The sequence below is a fragment of the Branchiostoma lanceolatum genome, chromosome 3, assembly GCF_035083965.1.
Source record: "Branchiostoma lanceolatum isolate klBraLanc5 chromosome 3, klBraLanc5.hap2, whole genome shotgun sequence".
In the NCBI taxonomy this organism is placed as follows: domain Eukaryota; kingdom Metazoa; phylum Chordata; class Leptocardii; order Amphioxiformes; family Branchiostomatidae; genus Branchiostoma; species Branchiostoma lanceolatum.
Genome location: NC_089724.1, coordinates 24,949,132 through 24,965,036, shown reverse-complemented (window position 1 = coordinate 24,965,036; position 15,905 = coordinate 24,949,132). Strand labels below are relative to the sequence as shown.

At 41.1% G+C, this 15,905-nt stretch overlaps 1 protein-coding gene across 10 annotated transcripts in view; it reads right to left on the bottom strand.

Moving 5' to 3' along the window:
• Positions 1–2,334: 2,334 nt before the first annotated feature.
• LOC136431182 (huntingtin-like) overlaps positions 2,335–15,905 on the bottom strand; it is a 54,574-nt gene continuing 41,003 nt past the window's right edge. For 6 of the 10 annotated variants that reach the window (XM_066422464.1, XM_066422466.1, XM_066422465.1 and 3 more), the window contains 18 exons: positions 15,573–15,750; positions 14,923–14,997; positions 14,319–14,624; positions 13,809–13,903; positions 12,950–13,104; positions 12,543–12,611; positions 12,035–12,161; positions 11,117–11,365; positions 9,696–9,851; positions 8,840–8,911; positions 8,480–8,595; positions 8,109–8,211; positions 7,509–7,669; positions 6,539–6,721; positions 5,626–5,788; positions 4,182–4,342; positions 3,134–3,224; positions 2,341–2,992 (listed from right to left, as the gene is read on the bottom strand). In XM_066422464.1, the coding sequence (XP_066278561.1) occupies positions 2,888–2,992; positions 3,134–3,224; positions 4,182–4,342; positions 5,626–5,788; positions 6,539–6,721; positions 7,509–7,669; positions 8,109–8,211; positions 8,480–8,595; positions 8,840–8,911; positions 9,696–9,851; positions 11,117–11,365; positions 12,035–12,161; positions 12,543–12,611; positions 12,950–13,104; positions 13,809–13,903; positions 14,319–14,624; positions 14,923–14,997; positions 15,573–15,750 (2,565 nt within the window). In that variant the 3' untranslated portion in view covers positions 2,341–2,887. Of the gene's footprint in view, positions 2,993–3,133; positions 3,225–4,181; positions 4,343–5,625; positions 5,789–6,538; positions 6,722–6,984; positions 7,174–7,508; positions 7,670–8,108; positions 8,212–8,479; positions 8,596–8,839; positions 8,912–9,695; positions 9,852–11,116; positions 11,366–12,034; positions 12,162–12,542; positions 12,612–12,949; positions 13,105–13,808; positions 13,904–14,318; positions 14,625–14,922; positions 14,998–15,572; positions 15,751–15,905 lie in introns of those variants that run through there. The other 4 variants (XR_010754992.1, XR_010754990.1, XR_010754991.1 and 1 more) reach the window with 4 other exon arrangements.

Genomic DNA, 15,905 nt, shown 5'->3' with positions numbered 1-15,905 from the left:
ATAGAGAGTAAAATGTAATATCACAGAGCTATAACACTTTCATTATAACACTTTCAACTTATTCATTCAAGTACAGCTAGCAAACTTCATAATTACAGTTCATCAGACAACAGCTAAATAAATATAACCCCAGCAATACAAATATCATGACAACATACATACATGTGTACATGTCTAGCACTGTCTTCCTTATGGGGTTCCTTCATACGTGAATCACAGATATAGTTGTTGTAACAGGACGTCATTGGTGCATCCAGTGGACACCACTCAGTCCCTTCTTTATCTAGTGCCATTTTTAACCTTCTCCCTGCTGCCTAAGCCAGTAGCCGATACAAATTTGGTACCAAAGGGCTACCTTAGAAGGACTCATCACACATCACAACAAAACACGATATCATTGTATCCGAAAACAATTTCATCAGGTTGGTAGAACATAGGATATAGGACATTCTTTTTACACAACCAGGTATACAAGATCCCATGTGAAACGTCAGCAGGTGAGATTACCTGGTTGCGTAAAAAGAATCTCCTATATCCGATATCATTGTAATCTATTCTTGATGACCAGTCCAACTTACCACTCGAAAGGCCCACTGTACTGTGTCTGACGACATTTACTTGTTCTATATATTACATTGTATACTTGCTATTTTCTACAAAATGGCGGAATTAGTCACGAAGTGCTATTTTGCATATGGAGAATACATGTATGTCAATGGACTTTATGAAATCTAATCTAGTAATCACAAAGTGCAGTGTCAATTTTGCCTCAGAACTACATTCTAACTTTAACAGTTTACCAGTTTCAATCTCTATAAACTAGGTTTTTGAATGGCTTAAACTGTGATCACTTAGCAATTTGATTTAGATATAGTTTGTGACAGAATAACCAGCAATTATGTACCTATACCTGTGACAATCAGTTAATATATCACAATATTCCATACCATTGCAAACTTTATGAGACTAAGCTTTCGTACCAGTTATTATGTACTTACAGATACATTATGAATTCTTACTGAAAACGTTTCATGGTCTACAATCTAAAGCTGTTAGAAGGGCTTTGTTGACATATTTTGTGGGAGAAAACTTATCAGGTTGTTAGATTTTACAATATGTCACAAGCATTACTACATGTGCCAACACACCACCTACATGTACATGTATCTTAATGTGTTCTTTTTACATTACATTACATTACATCATTCATTGTGAAAGTGTGTTGAAGTGATTTACAGTAAAAGAAGCATGTCATAAGTGCAAGATGCACCCCTCAATGCTTCTGTTGGTATATATAAGGACTTAGGAGTTGAAGCAAGAGATACAATTACTGAGCTACATACTTACAAGCTGTACCCTAACGTTCTCATCTCAAAGGCAGTTCACTTGTGATACTTCTTACGCACTGTTACTACAGAAATACAATATTATTAGTATTATCGTAAGCTGCCAAGGTCTGAAAGTGCATCTAATACAGTACGTCTACAGGTTTTTAGCTGTTTGTAACGTGGTATGCCCTCATAGATACATGTACATCTGGACTGTGTTTATACTCTATAACACTGACGTTGTACCAAATTTGGCACCAGGAGATATACTATAATAACCTTGTACAGCGATATGTACACTCTTCAACTGCCCCTCTTCTGTTAGAAATAGCTTTCTCTCAGACAAATTTATCAACATTAATCCATTTAAGATTGGCACATGAACTGACATGTATGTGCATTATTGTGCTAATGGTACTCTAGAAGCATATTTTTATATATAGGAGCTTTCTGCTGGCTTGGTTTCCATCCTATTCTACCTCTGGTTTGCTCCGGACCTCTGAATGCTATTCCAGAGATTATTATGGTGTTCATCCCTGTTTTATCTTTTTTTTTTCCTTACGGCTTGAATCATTTCAAGAATCACATATTTTTCAGAAGCAGTGTAACAGGGATCAAACTTATTCAAACACTGTTACCATGCAGTTACCAGGTGGTATGACTCGCAGCCAATCAGAGCTCACAGTTAACTCTATGTTAGAAGAATAAACAAAAGCCAATCATTTCTCTGTTAATGGGTGCCAGCCTATTTGGCAAGGGAAGCGATTTGGGGAGCAAACTGGAGATAGAATAGGATGGATACCAGGTTAGCTATCTGCATGTACTGCACAATCTATGAGGGCTGAGATGCTTGACAGGTGTCCTGCGAGTATAAATCATCCAAAGGTGGACATTTTTTGTGTCCTCTATGCACGAAATATATTGCAGTACAGTTACAGTTTATGTATACTTAATGAGTGTTTGCAGGATGTAAGACTATAACGTGGATTGAAAGCCAGCTACATTGTATGATGCAGGTGAATAAAGTGACTGAGGGCATGAGTTTGAGACCTGGGTGGGCATATATGAGTGTGTTCCAAGGGTTGGAGATCTGGGTGGGCATATACATGTATGAGTGTTTTTCCCAGGGTTGGAGATCTGGGTGGGCATATACATGTATGGGTGTGTTCCAAAGGTTAGAGACCTGGGTGGGCATATACATGTATGGGTATGTTCCCAGGGTTGGAGACCTGGGTGGGCATATGTGAGTGTGTTCCCAGGCTAGGGTTGGAGACCTGGGTGAACATATATGGATGTGTTCCCAGGTTTGGAGACCTGGCTGGGTGTGTTCCCAGGATTGGAGACCTGGGAGGCTGTACGTGGATGTGTTCCCAGGGTTGGATACCCGGGTGGGTGTGTTCTCATGGTCATAGACTCGGGTGGCTGTACGTGGGTTTGTTCTCAGGGTTGGATCCCGGGTGGGTGTGTTCTTATGGTTGAAGACCTGGGTGGATGTTTAGTGGGTGTCTTCCCAGGGCTGGGGACCCGGTTGGGTTCTGTGAGTGTGATCCCAGGGTTGTTCAGTGGATGAGTTGGATGAGCTGCAGATAGGGACCGTCTGGCGCAGATGACGACGCAGCCTGGAAGATGGACTCAAACGCTCGTCTGTCCAGCTCTTCTGTGATCTTAAGTTAAAAAAACACATGTTTACATCGATATGTGTTGTACAATTCTTGAACAACTTGAAAGGACAATTGACATAAGCAGGAATGAACAAGAAATTTTAACTGTTGCAGTAACAACATGTTTGTGGTAATATACTATACCTGGTTCTTGTAGAAGTCCAGCGCAGTGATGCAGAACAGTTTACGGTCCACCGTCTCCATCAAACCCATGCGCCCGACCACATGTGGCAATCTAACACAAGCTGTCAAGGACTAACTGCATTATATAACTGTTAGCGCACCATAAATAACATACTGGCAACTTGTGCATCAACACATCAAGTACTTATTGCTCCCTATGCATGGAGGATCCAACTTCTATATAATCAATAAGCAATGCTGCCTGCATATGGGTGACATCGGTATTGCGTTCTTGCCATAAAGAATAAAATACTATCAGTACCAAGGCTAGGAAGGATAGAAGCCTTTTTTCAACCCTGAAATTTCTCTGACCTCTCTCATTATACTTCAGTACTTACTTTCATTTGCTAAAACATTTAAAGCCACTATTTAATCCTTATAACGTCTGCCGTTTTGCCATTTTAGACCTAATGTACATATCTGTGTCAGATAAGTGGATAATACTATCTAGCAAGCAAACACAAAATTTGGGTAAGTCCCATTTATCTCAGTGTTGGTAAGGTAAAGCTTAGCCTCATTAATTTTTGCCAAGTTGAACACAGATCAACTTTCATGCATTGTTTAATTTATATTGTATCATGCTATGAATTGCCTAAGTGTCTTATTGTCGTATTCAGTGTAATTGTACGCTCGTTCTCATTAAAATGTACACATTTTGTAATCTCCGTTACTGTTAAAAGTAACACATTCCTGACATTAAGATATGCCACATATAAGGCACGCAACTGCCGTTTTTAAAAGCTAGAAAATGTTTAAGGCGTCATAAAAACTGCAGTTTGACATCTTATATGTTGCATATCCTAATGCCAGGAATGTCTTATTTCAATCGGTAATGGAGATTACAAAATGTGTACAATTAAATGAGAACGAGAATGTAATGTTGGGTGGTCCGCAACATCAGCTTGTCTGCCTGGCATTCCACTGTGTATTGTATTGTTGCAATTTCTAATGAAGAGTAAAGAAAGAATTTCATGCTAAGATGGCCTTCTCTGGTTAAGATAAAGGATACAGTGCGCAGACCCAGGGGTTGGTGGAGGCACTGAGGAAGAAACAGGTGAGGCTCCAGGTTGCCATGGCGACCGGTGTGCGCTGGGTGAAGTTGGAGAGGGACAGCATGACCCAGTCTCGTACCACCTGCTGCTGGTCACGCTCATGGAGGTTGTGGAACACCTGGGGGGAGGGGAGGGTCAATCATTACAGAACACTGGACACAGGGATATGATGAAAATAAGAAGTTCGGGAGAGCAAACTTAATTTGTTACACCTTGTAAGAGGAGGACCTGACGACGACGGTCACGGGGAAAAAAATTGTTAAAGAAGAACTATGCAAGCAAATAGAGGATGCTTCCCTATTGGTGTCACAGATAGCTTTATAGATAACGACAGTCACAACAACAAAAAAACAAATTGTATAATCTAAGAATATCTTGCAGACTTCTACCTAGCTTTAGCAGGAAGCTACTCTGTTGATTAAAATGATGGTTACAGCTAAATGCAAAGTTAAGATTAAACTTCTGAAAAGGTAGCAATGTTTGTCATTCAAGCTGTTTTCAATACTAGCCTACTCTCATATAAAGGTGCTTTCTTTTTCAAAACAGATACTTGTTTCAATGATAAGAATGATGTTTAGGATAGAAGGAGTGCATGAGACTTCCATCATACAAGACCTTTGTCATGAGTTGTCAGTATGACTGTTTTTAATATTAACCTAATTAGTACTATCATATGAAGATATTCTCTTTATCAAAATAGATTATCATATTCTTAGGACACCAACAGTACGACTTATATCATACAAGACCTTATGATGTTCAGGATCGCATCAGTGATACTTACATTGTACAAGACCTTATGATGCTTAGGATAGCAACAGTAAGACTTATATTGTACAAGACCTTATGACGTTTAGGATAGAAGAAGTGATACTTACATTGTACAAGACCTTATGATGTTTAGGATAGCATCAGTGATACTTACATTGTACAAGACCTTATGATGCTTAGGATAGCAACAGTGATACTTACATCACACAAGACCTTATGATGCTTAGGATAGCATCAGTGATACTTAGATTGTACAAGACCTTATGATGTTTAGGATAGCAACAGTAAGACTTATATTGTACAAGACCTTATGATGTTTAGGATAGCATCAGTGATACTTACATTGTACAAGACCTTATGATGTTTAGGATAGCATCAGTGATACTTACATTGTACAAGACCTTATGATGTTTAGGATAGAAACAGTGATACTTAGATTGTACAAGACCTTATGATGTTTAGGATAGAAGAGTGTTACTTACATTGTACAAGACCTTATGATGCTTAGGATAGAAGAAGTGATACTTACATTGTACAAGACCTTATGATGTTTAGGATAGAAGACTGAAGTGCTACTTACAACACACAAGACCTTCTGATGTTTAAGATCATAGAAGCTGCGATACTTACATCGTACAAGACCTTCGCCATGAGTTGCGGGTGCGGCTGTTGGGAGGACAGGAACTCCCCGATGACCTTGTTCATGATGTCCTGGGCCGGGAAGAAGTCGTCCAGGAAGGTCGGCAGGATCCGCGCCACCACACGCGCCTCGCACGGGAAGCCTTTCCGGATCCTACAGAACAGAGGAAACGTAGAAACAAGGCAGTCAGAGATGGCAGACTTCACCCCCTTCCAGCTCCACGGATAGTAATAGCAGCACTGAGGAGGTATGGTAACCCTACATGATCTGTGCAACCACACGCACATGGATGGGAAACCTTTCCCAATCCTATGCAGAAAAGATGAGGAAAATATAAACATGAAATAATCAATGTAAAAAGGTAGTCTCATAGCCATTTTGAGGCCTTTGAGGCAGTGGGTTGTTATACACTGTGTGTGGGGCATCTTATTGGAAGATGGAGCCAGTTCTTTTTCTTCCACTGCTTTTTACTCCCCCAACTGATGTCAGCTACACAGTTTTACACGTGGATTGAAGTAAAAAAAGTAATGTTAAGTGCCTTTCTCAAGCGCAAAACATCAGTGCCATGTCAGAGGATTCAAACTAAGGACCTGAGAAGTTACATAAGGATTCTGCACACTTTTATACATTTTCTGTATCTTTATTAATTCAGAACATGCAAGCAACAATAAGCATTTCACATTCTTGGTTTTGCTTGACTATATTTTGCTTTACATGACAGGAGAGTTATTGAATTAATTGGGTTTCTTTTAAATCTGTATTCTGGAATATGTAGGATTATTCTGTAGTCACCCTGTCTCATGATTTTATGTGGCAATGTACTACATTGCATAGGACCACAGGAAAAGTAACTACTAGGCAAATGTCAAGCTAATTGTGGATCCACATAAAATCAATTCTGACCTGTCGAACAGTACAGTGACCCTCTCCATGGCAACAATGAGGGACTCGTTGTCGGGCGTGGTTGGCTCGGACTGCCCGCTGCCGGTGTCGCTGCCGAGGTCGCCTCCGTCCTTTCCAGTGTACATACAGGTCAGCATCAGGCCCAGCGCCGCAATGGCCCGGGGAGGGCTGGGCAGGCACAGTCTAGGGGAACACACAACAGTTAACAGTCTAACTCTGTCTTTGGAGGGCTGGACAGGCACAGTCTAGGGAACACAGAACAGTTAACAGTCTAACTCTGTCTTTGGAGGGTTTGGAGGGCTGGGCAGGCACAGTCTAGGGGGTACAGAACAGTAATAACAGTCTAACTCTATCGTTGGAGGGCTGGGCAGGCACAGTCTAGGGGGTACAGAATGGTTAACAGTCTAACTCTGTCTTTGGAGGGTTTGGCAGGCACAGCCTAGGGGAACACACAACAGTTAACAGTCTAACTCTGTCTTTGGAGGGCTGGACAGGCACAGTCTAGGGGAACACAGAACAGTTAACAGTCTAACTCTGTCTTTGGAGGGTTTGGAGGGCTGGACAGGCACAGTCTAGGGGGTACAGAACAGTAATAACAGTCTAACTCTATCGTTGGAGGGCTGGGCAGGCACAGTCTAGGGGGTACAGAATGGTTAACAGTCTAACTCTATCTTTTCCTTTAAAACTAAGATTGGAAGGCAGAGCCCATCCCTCTCCTTTCATTGCCTTTAACCTCCCCAACCTAAGTCTGGTACCGATTTTAACACTAGAATGGAGTCATGTTAAGTGCCTTTCCCAAGGGCACAAAATCTGTGCAATGCCAGAGGGCCAAACATCCCAAGGTGAGAGTGGATCAAATCTTACAGTCCGGTCTGGGTTGACATCTTGAAAAGGTGATAGTCACCTGTTACGTCAATCCTTCCACAAATGTGATAAAAAATAAATGAATAAATGTAAATAGCAGCTGTACCTGTCAACGCTGAGTTTGACCAGTGGTTCTGCCTCGTGACCGGTCAGTACCCTGGTGACCAGCAGCCTCTCCAGGCCGCGCACCACCGCGTGGTACACGGGCGCAGGCGTCACCTCCTCGCTCCCCGAGGCCGTGGTGATGGCTGCTTGCAGCATGACGGACTGTACAATGGAAATATTTTATCATAACTATAACTATTACAAGCTTATCAATAAGTTTACTCTAAATCTTGAAATTTTCACTCATCAAAAGTCATTGACTGCTCTTTAATTTTGTTATCACCACCAATATTGTTTTAATTGCAAGCTCAAAGATATTGCAAACTTGACTTTCATTGTGTTGCAAAATTTAAGAGCCACCAACTTATCAATATATACATTAACAGTAGATTTCTGTACAATCTACTGTTGCAAGTTTTCATTTTTCCACTGATATTGGCACAATGGTAGCTCCTACATGCACATGTATAAAGATCACTTGAACTGTTTTCATTACAATTTTTCTTGTTTCCAAATGTATTGGAGTATCAAAAGCATTTTTTGTATTCCAATAAAAATTCCATAATCATGTAAATCACATGCTGAGCATAACTGTATGTACCTTGAAGTCTGACTCCTTCAAGTCCTCCTGGTAATGTTCCAGTAGGTAGAAGGCTGTAGCCCACATGGCCAACACATGGGGCTCCACATGTACAATACAGCACCTGGAAATACACATACATTTACATAATAACATATCCAGGTGATATACTAAATAATGCAAAATCCACATTTACAATATGGCATAAAGAGTATGCAGTCACACAATGGAAAATTTTGTTTGAAATTTTAGAAAGTATGTCAGATCTCAGCCCTGACAATTAGATGAAGAACACAATACAATGTAGTTTGCACACTGCTATGCATATTTGTTGCTAAGTTATCATCCCAATATTTCTTATTTTGAAATGTTGTGACCATATTCTGACTTACTGTGCAGTGGGTGGGATGTTCTTGCTGAGGTAGTCCTGCAGTACCGGCACCAGCAGCTTGGAGGCCTCGGACGGACCTGCCTCCAGGATGTACAGACTGCCATAGACACTACCCACCTTGGGGAGGGGGGCAGAAAAGGAGAGGGGGGCAGAGAGATTGGCACTATAATAAGTAACTAGTAGACTCTTTCATCACATCTATTAGTAAATGAATGGTATGAACTATGAAATGGTGGGTTTACATGCAATCTCCAAGCAGATAAAAAATCCAAAATTTGTCTGCCAGGTCGACTTTTCTGACACGTCAGAAAATTTTAAGTACCCCATCATCTAATTGGAGATTAGTTTACAGGTTTGTTACCTTGGTTGGAAGGTGTGTGCTCTTTAGAGAAGACTCCAGCAGTTTGGACACCCTTTCTGCAACTGGTCCTTCCTAAGAAATAGAAACATTACAAAATAAAGATTAGTCAGATTTTGTGAATGTTTGTACCTAGTTTTCCCTGACAATGGTATTTAAGAAATGCACATACATAAACACGCTCACGCACACACACACTCAGACACACACACACACACACACACACACATACACACATACACACACACTCAGACACACACACATGCACACTCACTCAGACAATACATACAATGTCATACACTCACTCACTCACTCACTCACTCACACAAACACACCCACCCACACAAACGTAAGGAAGCCCATGTTTCCTACCATGCCCATGACAACGCCGGCCTTACAGACCCCGGGTACCACGTGCTGTAGCAGGATTTATTACACACACACACACACACACACACACACACACACACACACACACACACACACACAAACACACAAACACACACACACACAAAATTGAGGAACCCAATTATGTTTCCTACCATGCCCATGACAGCGCCAGCCTTACAGACCCCGGGTACCACGTACTGTAGCAGGATTTCTCACATAAATACACACACACACACACACACACACACACACACACACACACACACACACAAACACACGAACACGCACAAACATAAATAACCCCATGATTCCTACCATGCCCATGACAGCGCCGGCCTTACAGACCCCGGGTACCACGTACTGTAGCAGGATTTCTCACATAAATACACACACACACACACACGCACACACACACACACAAACACACGAACACGCACAAACATCTATTAAATAACCCCATGATTCCTACCATGCCCATGACAGCGCCGGCCTTACAGACCCCGGGTACCACGTACTGTAGCAGGATTTCGTCCTCCACGGGGTGGATCTTGTTCAGCTCCAGGAGGGAGTCAAACATCCACTCGTACTGACGCAGCTCGGTGAACAGGTCGGAAATTAACAAGATCTGCAGACACAGGAGAAAACACAGTGATACACATTTAGCAAGTCATATTGGAATACAGGGCTTTTAACAAGGCTCCATTCAAGTTTGAAAAAACTGTGACGGTTTCAAGTTTGAATTGGACCAATGATACGTGACTAGAAAAAAAAGAAGCTAGGGGGCCGAATCATACGTCACTTCTTTTCAGAGCAATCTACCTTTAAAGATAATCATGGTAGCATGTCCAGAACACGAGATATCAAAAATTGATATCCTACTGCAGTACCATAGAGTCGATTCCACATTACCGAGAGGGTGTTTGTTGCCTTTTGTTCTAACATTTGCAAAACCTTTGTAACAATCTGAGGGAGGTAAGTGACTGTTTAGAACAATTTCCAACATTCATGTGATGTTCTAAATAGTTTCTGCTGTGTTCCAACATGTTAGACAAATTTCTAACATTACACATGTTATTTGTATTATTTTCGAAACTGTTGGAAAATAGGTTGATCATTTGTTCCTATATGTTCCAACATTATAACAACATGGTATAACTGGGTCAGTGGGATGGGAACAGGGCAATTCACACATCCCTTCAAAGTATAGGGGATTAGGCCTGGGTGCCATGCATAGACACCTCAAGACAAAGGTCCAGACGTGAAATCTAAAAATATACAGAGGCAGACAATAGAGTGCGATTAGCACCTACTTTTATGGGGGCAATAACCCAAATCTACCATTTGAAAAATGATGCAAATTGTTCCAACATGTTCAAACAGTGAAACAATCGCATAGATGTTTGAAAATTGTTCTAAATAAAGAGACATTTGTGCAATTACTTTCCAAATAGTTCCAACATATATAAATAAGTTCAAACATGTTCAAACTTTCATTCTTGATTGTTTGAACAATTTAGAACATTACGACTGGAATAGTCTTTTACCTAAAATTGTTTGAACTCACTAGCAATATTATCTGAAAACCCTCTCGGTGACATGGAATTGACTCTAGTAGCCCCGCATTCTAATCATTTCTTCATTTTATCAACTTCTACCAACATACCAAATAACAGCAAGATCCATTCACGACTTCAGAGTAATATGCTGTTCACAGACAAACACACCCGAGTTTTAGTGTATTGCTTGTTAAAATCCCTTTGTGTTAGCTATACAATTACAGATTGAAGTTCTTAAGACAGACAGTAAGGTTTGCTTCAATAAAAATATATTTTGCTGCTTAAAAAAATACCCTTCTTGCAAATGTAAAAAAAAAACAGTGCATTGACTGACCGACTTGGCCACCTCACACAGCAGTGGTACGGGTGTTCTGGGCATGGCTGTGGGCTCCATCCACTGACTGTACAGCTCCACAAGGAACTGCAGGCAGGAGTGGATGTCCAGGCCGCCACGGAACCGGCGCGGGGTCGTCACCATGGGCTGGGACATCCCGTCCTCCGGGTCGGGGAAGTCCGGCTCCTCGTCCGTGTCCGGCGTCTGGTTCAGGATGTGGTTGTCGGACCAGATGGATTTGATGGACACCTGTCAATACAGAGTAACAACCTTTAGAATTAAAGTGGTCATGACACAAAAATATACATTATCTTCTGATTAGACCATGTTCTGATTTGATTATATGGATGACATCCACGCGCGCATCAATTTTCGTCTGTTTCCAAAATAGTTACAGTTTTGGGGTTCCCAGAAGTGGCCAAGTTATCCATTCAATCAAAGCAACATGGCCTTAAACATTATATCAATAATGATTACAGTATTATTAATTGACAAGTCACATATATGGTTGTACAAATTATACACCCTCCTCCTATCACACAAAAAATATGAACATTGCACAATCAACAAGTCAATACTTGAAGCAAATCCAAAGGTATTCCTTCCACCAGAAATGTATAAGATTTTACAAAATCTTAGCCTATTATGCAGTATTCTTTGTTAGGATGACCATTTCTGCCTTATACGACATGACGTAATGATTATTTTACCAGTACTGCTTTTAACATGGACTTGTTGTAGGTCTACATGTAGCTAAAAGAGTTCTCCTAGATTCTCATAATTTCAAAATACTGAATCTCACGAAACAGTGACAGTAACTCACATGTCCCAGACCATAGTCTGTGAAGCCCAGTGTCCTGTGCACGTCTGCACTGTACAGACCCCCCTCCCCCTTATGAAACAGTATCAGTAACTCACATGTCCCAGACCGTAGTCTGTGAAGCCCAGCGTCCTGTGTGCATCAGCGCTGTACAGGCCCCCCTCCCCTTCCAGCAGTTGCTGCTCGTGCATGTTGAAGTAGGGATGATGGGAGCACAGGTCACATCTGAGGACAGAAGAAAGTTATTGTTTTTCTCTTGAACAGACTATCTTTATTGGACACATGATCTACATGTAGTTCAAATTTATTATTCTCACTCACTCACTCACTCACTCACTCACTCACTCACTCACTCACTCTCTCTCACTCACTCTTTGACTCACTGACTGGCTACTCCATAACGCACTCACTAACACACTCACTCACTAACACACTCACTCACTAACACACTCACTCACTAACACACTCACTCACTCACAGTCACACTCTCTGTCAAAAATACACTGTAATGTTTTGAATACTCTGCCATGTTTTGTAACAATATTAGATGTGAGGGTCACTACATGTGTATCAAAAAGAGAATACCTGTGGTATAAGACAACTCACCTTTCCGCTGCTATTGCCATGATTTCCTTCTCAACGATGTGTCTGACCTGAGCAAGCTTCCTTCCTGACCTGAGACATAAAATAAGACAGTAAGAACCATTAAACTCTTATTAAGCTTTTAAGGAAGATGTACACTCAGAAAGTTTGATTTCTGTTCTTGGAGTCTATTTTCAAGCTGCTGTAATATTCATCTGTGGTGATCATTCAAGGGACACATACTACAGTAGACATACAATACAGATGAATATACTTTAAGGTAAGGTAAAGCTGAAAAGTCCCTTGGAGGCTGTCGACTTCTCGAGCTCAGGTCCACTAACCTAGCCATTCCACTAACTTGAAGGAAAATAGACATAAGGGACTGCTAAAGAGCCCACCGAGGTACAGGTTTGACTGTATAATTTTCCAACCTGGTGTTGATGTAAGAAGGAGGCTTGCTGCGCGGTCGGTACTCGTAGACACTGCTGGCGGGGTTTCCCGGCTGGGGATGCAGGGTGGAGTCCAGTACCAGCGCAGTGATGGTTCTCACTGCCAGGACGTTCGCCTGGGTCTTCTCAATTTCCTCCTGTGTATGAATGACAGTCAACCAGGGTTAACTTCAGTCTAGACACTTCAAAAAACATATGTACAGTCTGTGAAATTAATGCTGATTGTCTTAATTCTACATCAAAAATTGCAACAAGACAATACATAGTGGAGCACCAGGCAGACAAGCTGATGTTGCGGACCACTCAACATTACAAGTACATTGAATACACTAGAGGCACTTCATCGAAGGATAAAATTTAAAACAATGTAGTTAATATCAAGTGCGCAGTTTAGGGGGCTGATTGTCTAGTATATCTTGTAGCACAAAAAAATGTCTACTAAGTATAATCATTGCCGGCCTTATTAAGGAAAGTTTTAGCTGAAAGGCTGGATTTAACATATCAGATTGAATTCAACTACACAGTACGAAAGATATTATCAACATCAAGGACAAGTGCCTAAAAACATTTGATGGTTATTTCTTTTATGTATTAACCAGAAAAGTCTGTCTGGTTAGTGTGACATCTTTTGTATGAAGCACTGACCCACAAAGTATAGTTACATGTAGTTAATGATCAGTGAATGAGTGAGTGGGCAAGTGAGTAGGTGAGTGAGTTGGTGAGTATTGAGTGAGTTTGTGAGTAATGAGTGAGTGAGTTTGTGAGCATTGAGTGAGTGAGTGAGTGAGTGAGTGAGTGAGTGAGTGAGTGAGTGAGTGAGTGAGAGTGTTTGAGACCTTACCTCCCTACTCTCGGCAGGTACAGTGATGGGAAGTGCACTCAGGATCCCCAGCAAACCTGCCCATGTCTCCTCAAACTGTGTCCGTGATGTCCAACCTGGGAATGCGATATGGACAGTTGTTGAAATGATGGATATTTCATCCAACTTTGTCAACAGAAGTACAGTGAGAGGCATCCATGTCACCCATGACTACAAGTTTTGATGTTATCAACAACAACAACAAAAACAAGTAATCAAAACTGATTTCTTCACAAGAGCTATCGTAAAATGTAATACTAACGATAGAAGGGGATTCTTCATTTGACAGTGTTTTGCCATGCAGCAATTTTCTTTATCATGAGCACTATCGAATATAGATAAACACTTTCTTGTTGTACAATTTCCAACACAAAGCTATGTACTATATGCTAACTGCCAACACATGAACTTTCCTCCTACGGTTTCATATTGCATATTGATAATTTTCATTCATAATATCTATATTCAAATTCAAATATACATTCAACCTACCAACAGCATTTATCCTATAGATGAAGTCCTTCAACACTTCCCTCTCCTGCAGAAAGTCAAACGGCAGTTCTGGCAGTTTCGTCCCCGTCTCCCCACCTGGCGACGCCCCCCACCCCATCTTCCACACGATTGGTGGGGTTCTGGCATAGCTGTTGACCATTGGTAGCCTGGCTAGGTTCAGCACCACATTCCTCAGTGGTGCAGAAAGGAACTGTGGGAGTCTAGTGTTACCCGGGGACAGGGTAGTTGTTAAGCACTGCAGTAGCTCACACATCTGTCTGCAAGCTAGAAGAGCCCTCTGTTGATCTAAAAGCATATAACAACAAAAATTAATACAATTATAACATCAATTGCCACAAAATAAACACCTTTCCAATATCCTTAGGCTTATAAAATCCAAGGTAAATTCAAAGAGAAAAACACATTCATTGCTTTATCTTTTAAAGGAAAGGAAAATAATGTACCAAGAATACATGATTCTTTATTGTTTGTACCTTTGTCAATTGGTACAGTCTACATGTACATGCTGTAAAACAACAAATGAAACCAACTTTAAATCTTCATATCCATAGTAATAATAATAATAGCTCATGTCAAACTCTACCTTCTGAGACATTTTTGCCTTCCCCTGTTTCCGGTAAATTGACTGGTGACAGCTTCTCTCCTGCACTAATGCACACTGGGAACAAAACATCTCCATTTTCATTATCATCATCATCTTGCATACCCCAATATAACCCAGCGAGGGGCAAAATTTGAACACAATTCTGCTAGTCATAGCTGGTTCTTATTCAACATCTGTGTCCTTTCTAGGTTCAAGATATTTGACCATTAAAAGAATACATCTTTTTATTATTCCTTGTGATTTTGTGCTTTAGTTTTAAAGCTCACAAAAATAATTTACAAGTATGGAGGTGTCGTCAAAATACCAGCAGAATAGACAAGTAATGCTACAGGTTCAGAGGGGGCTGTAGCAAGTAACACAATGTGACATTATACATGTACAAGGTATAGGCAACTTGAATATCCTTACAGTTTCTATCTTCGCCATTCAGTTATAACTAATACATTTTGTATCTATATAAAAATAAGTCTTAATTGCTGGTATCTAAATTTGAGAAACAAGATGGTGCAACTCCATTAACCTGCATCGTGGTCTGTGAGGATTCATCGTATTCTATCTATCAAAGGAGCTGATTGCTACTAGAATAGGATCAATTTCAAGCTAAAAATGTGATTAAGACAAAGACGAACCTGACTTGACGACTTGATGAATGCTGCCCACAGCAGTGGTGACCAGGTGGGCGTGTTCCTGGGCCACAAAGATGGCAAACAGCTGCGGGTTCTTCAGCACAGAGCAGCAGCATTCCACAGCCGTCTGCAGCTGCTGCGAGCTGGGCGTCCGACCCTTGTACAGCAGGTAGCACAGGATCTGGGACAACATTGAAGTAGTTGGTTAGTTAGTAAGTTAAAGTCATTCCTGCCAGGCTTTTAGCTAGGATTCTGGTGTAACGTCTGGTATGACGACCCTTGTAAAGCAGGTAGCACAGGATCTGGGACAACAAAGGAGAAGTATCAAGTTAGTCT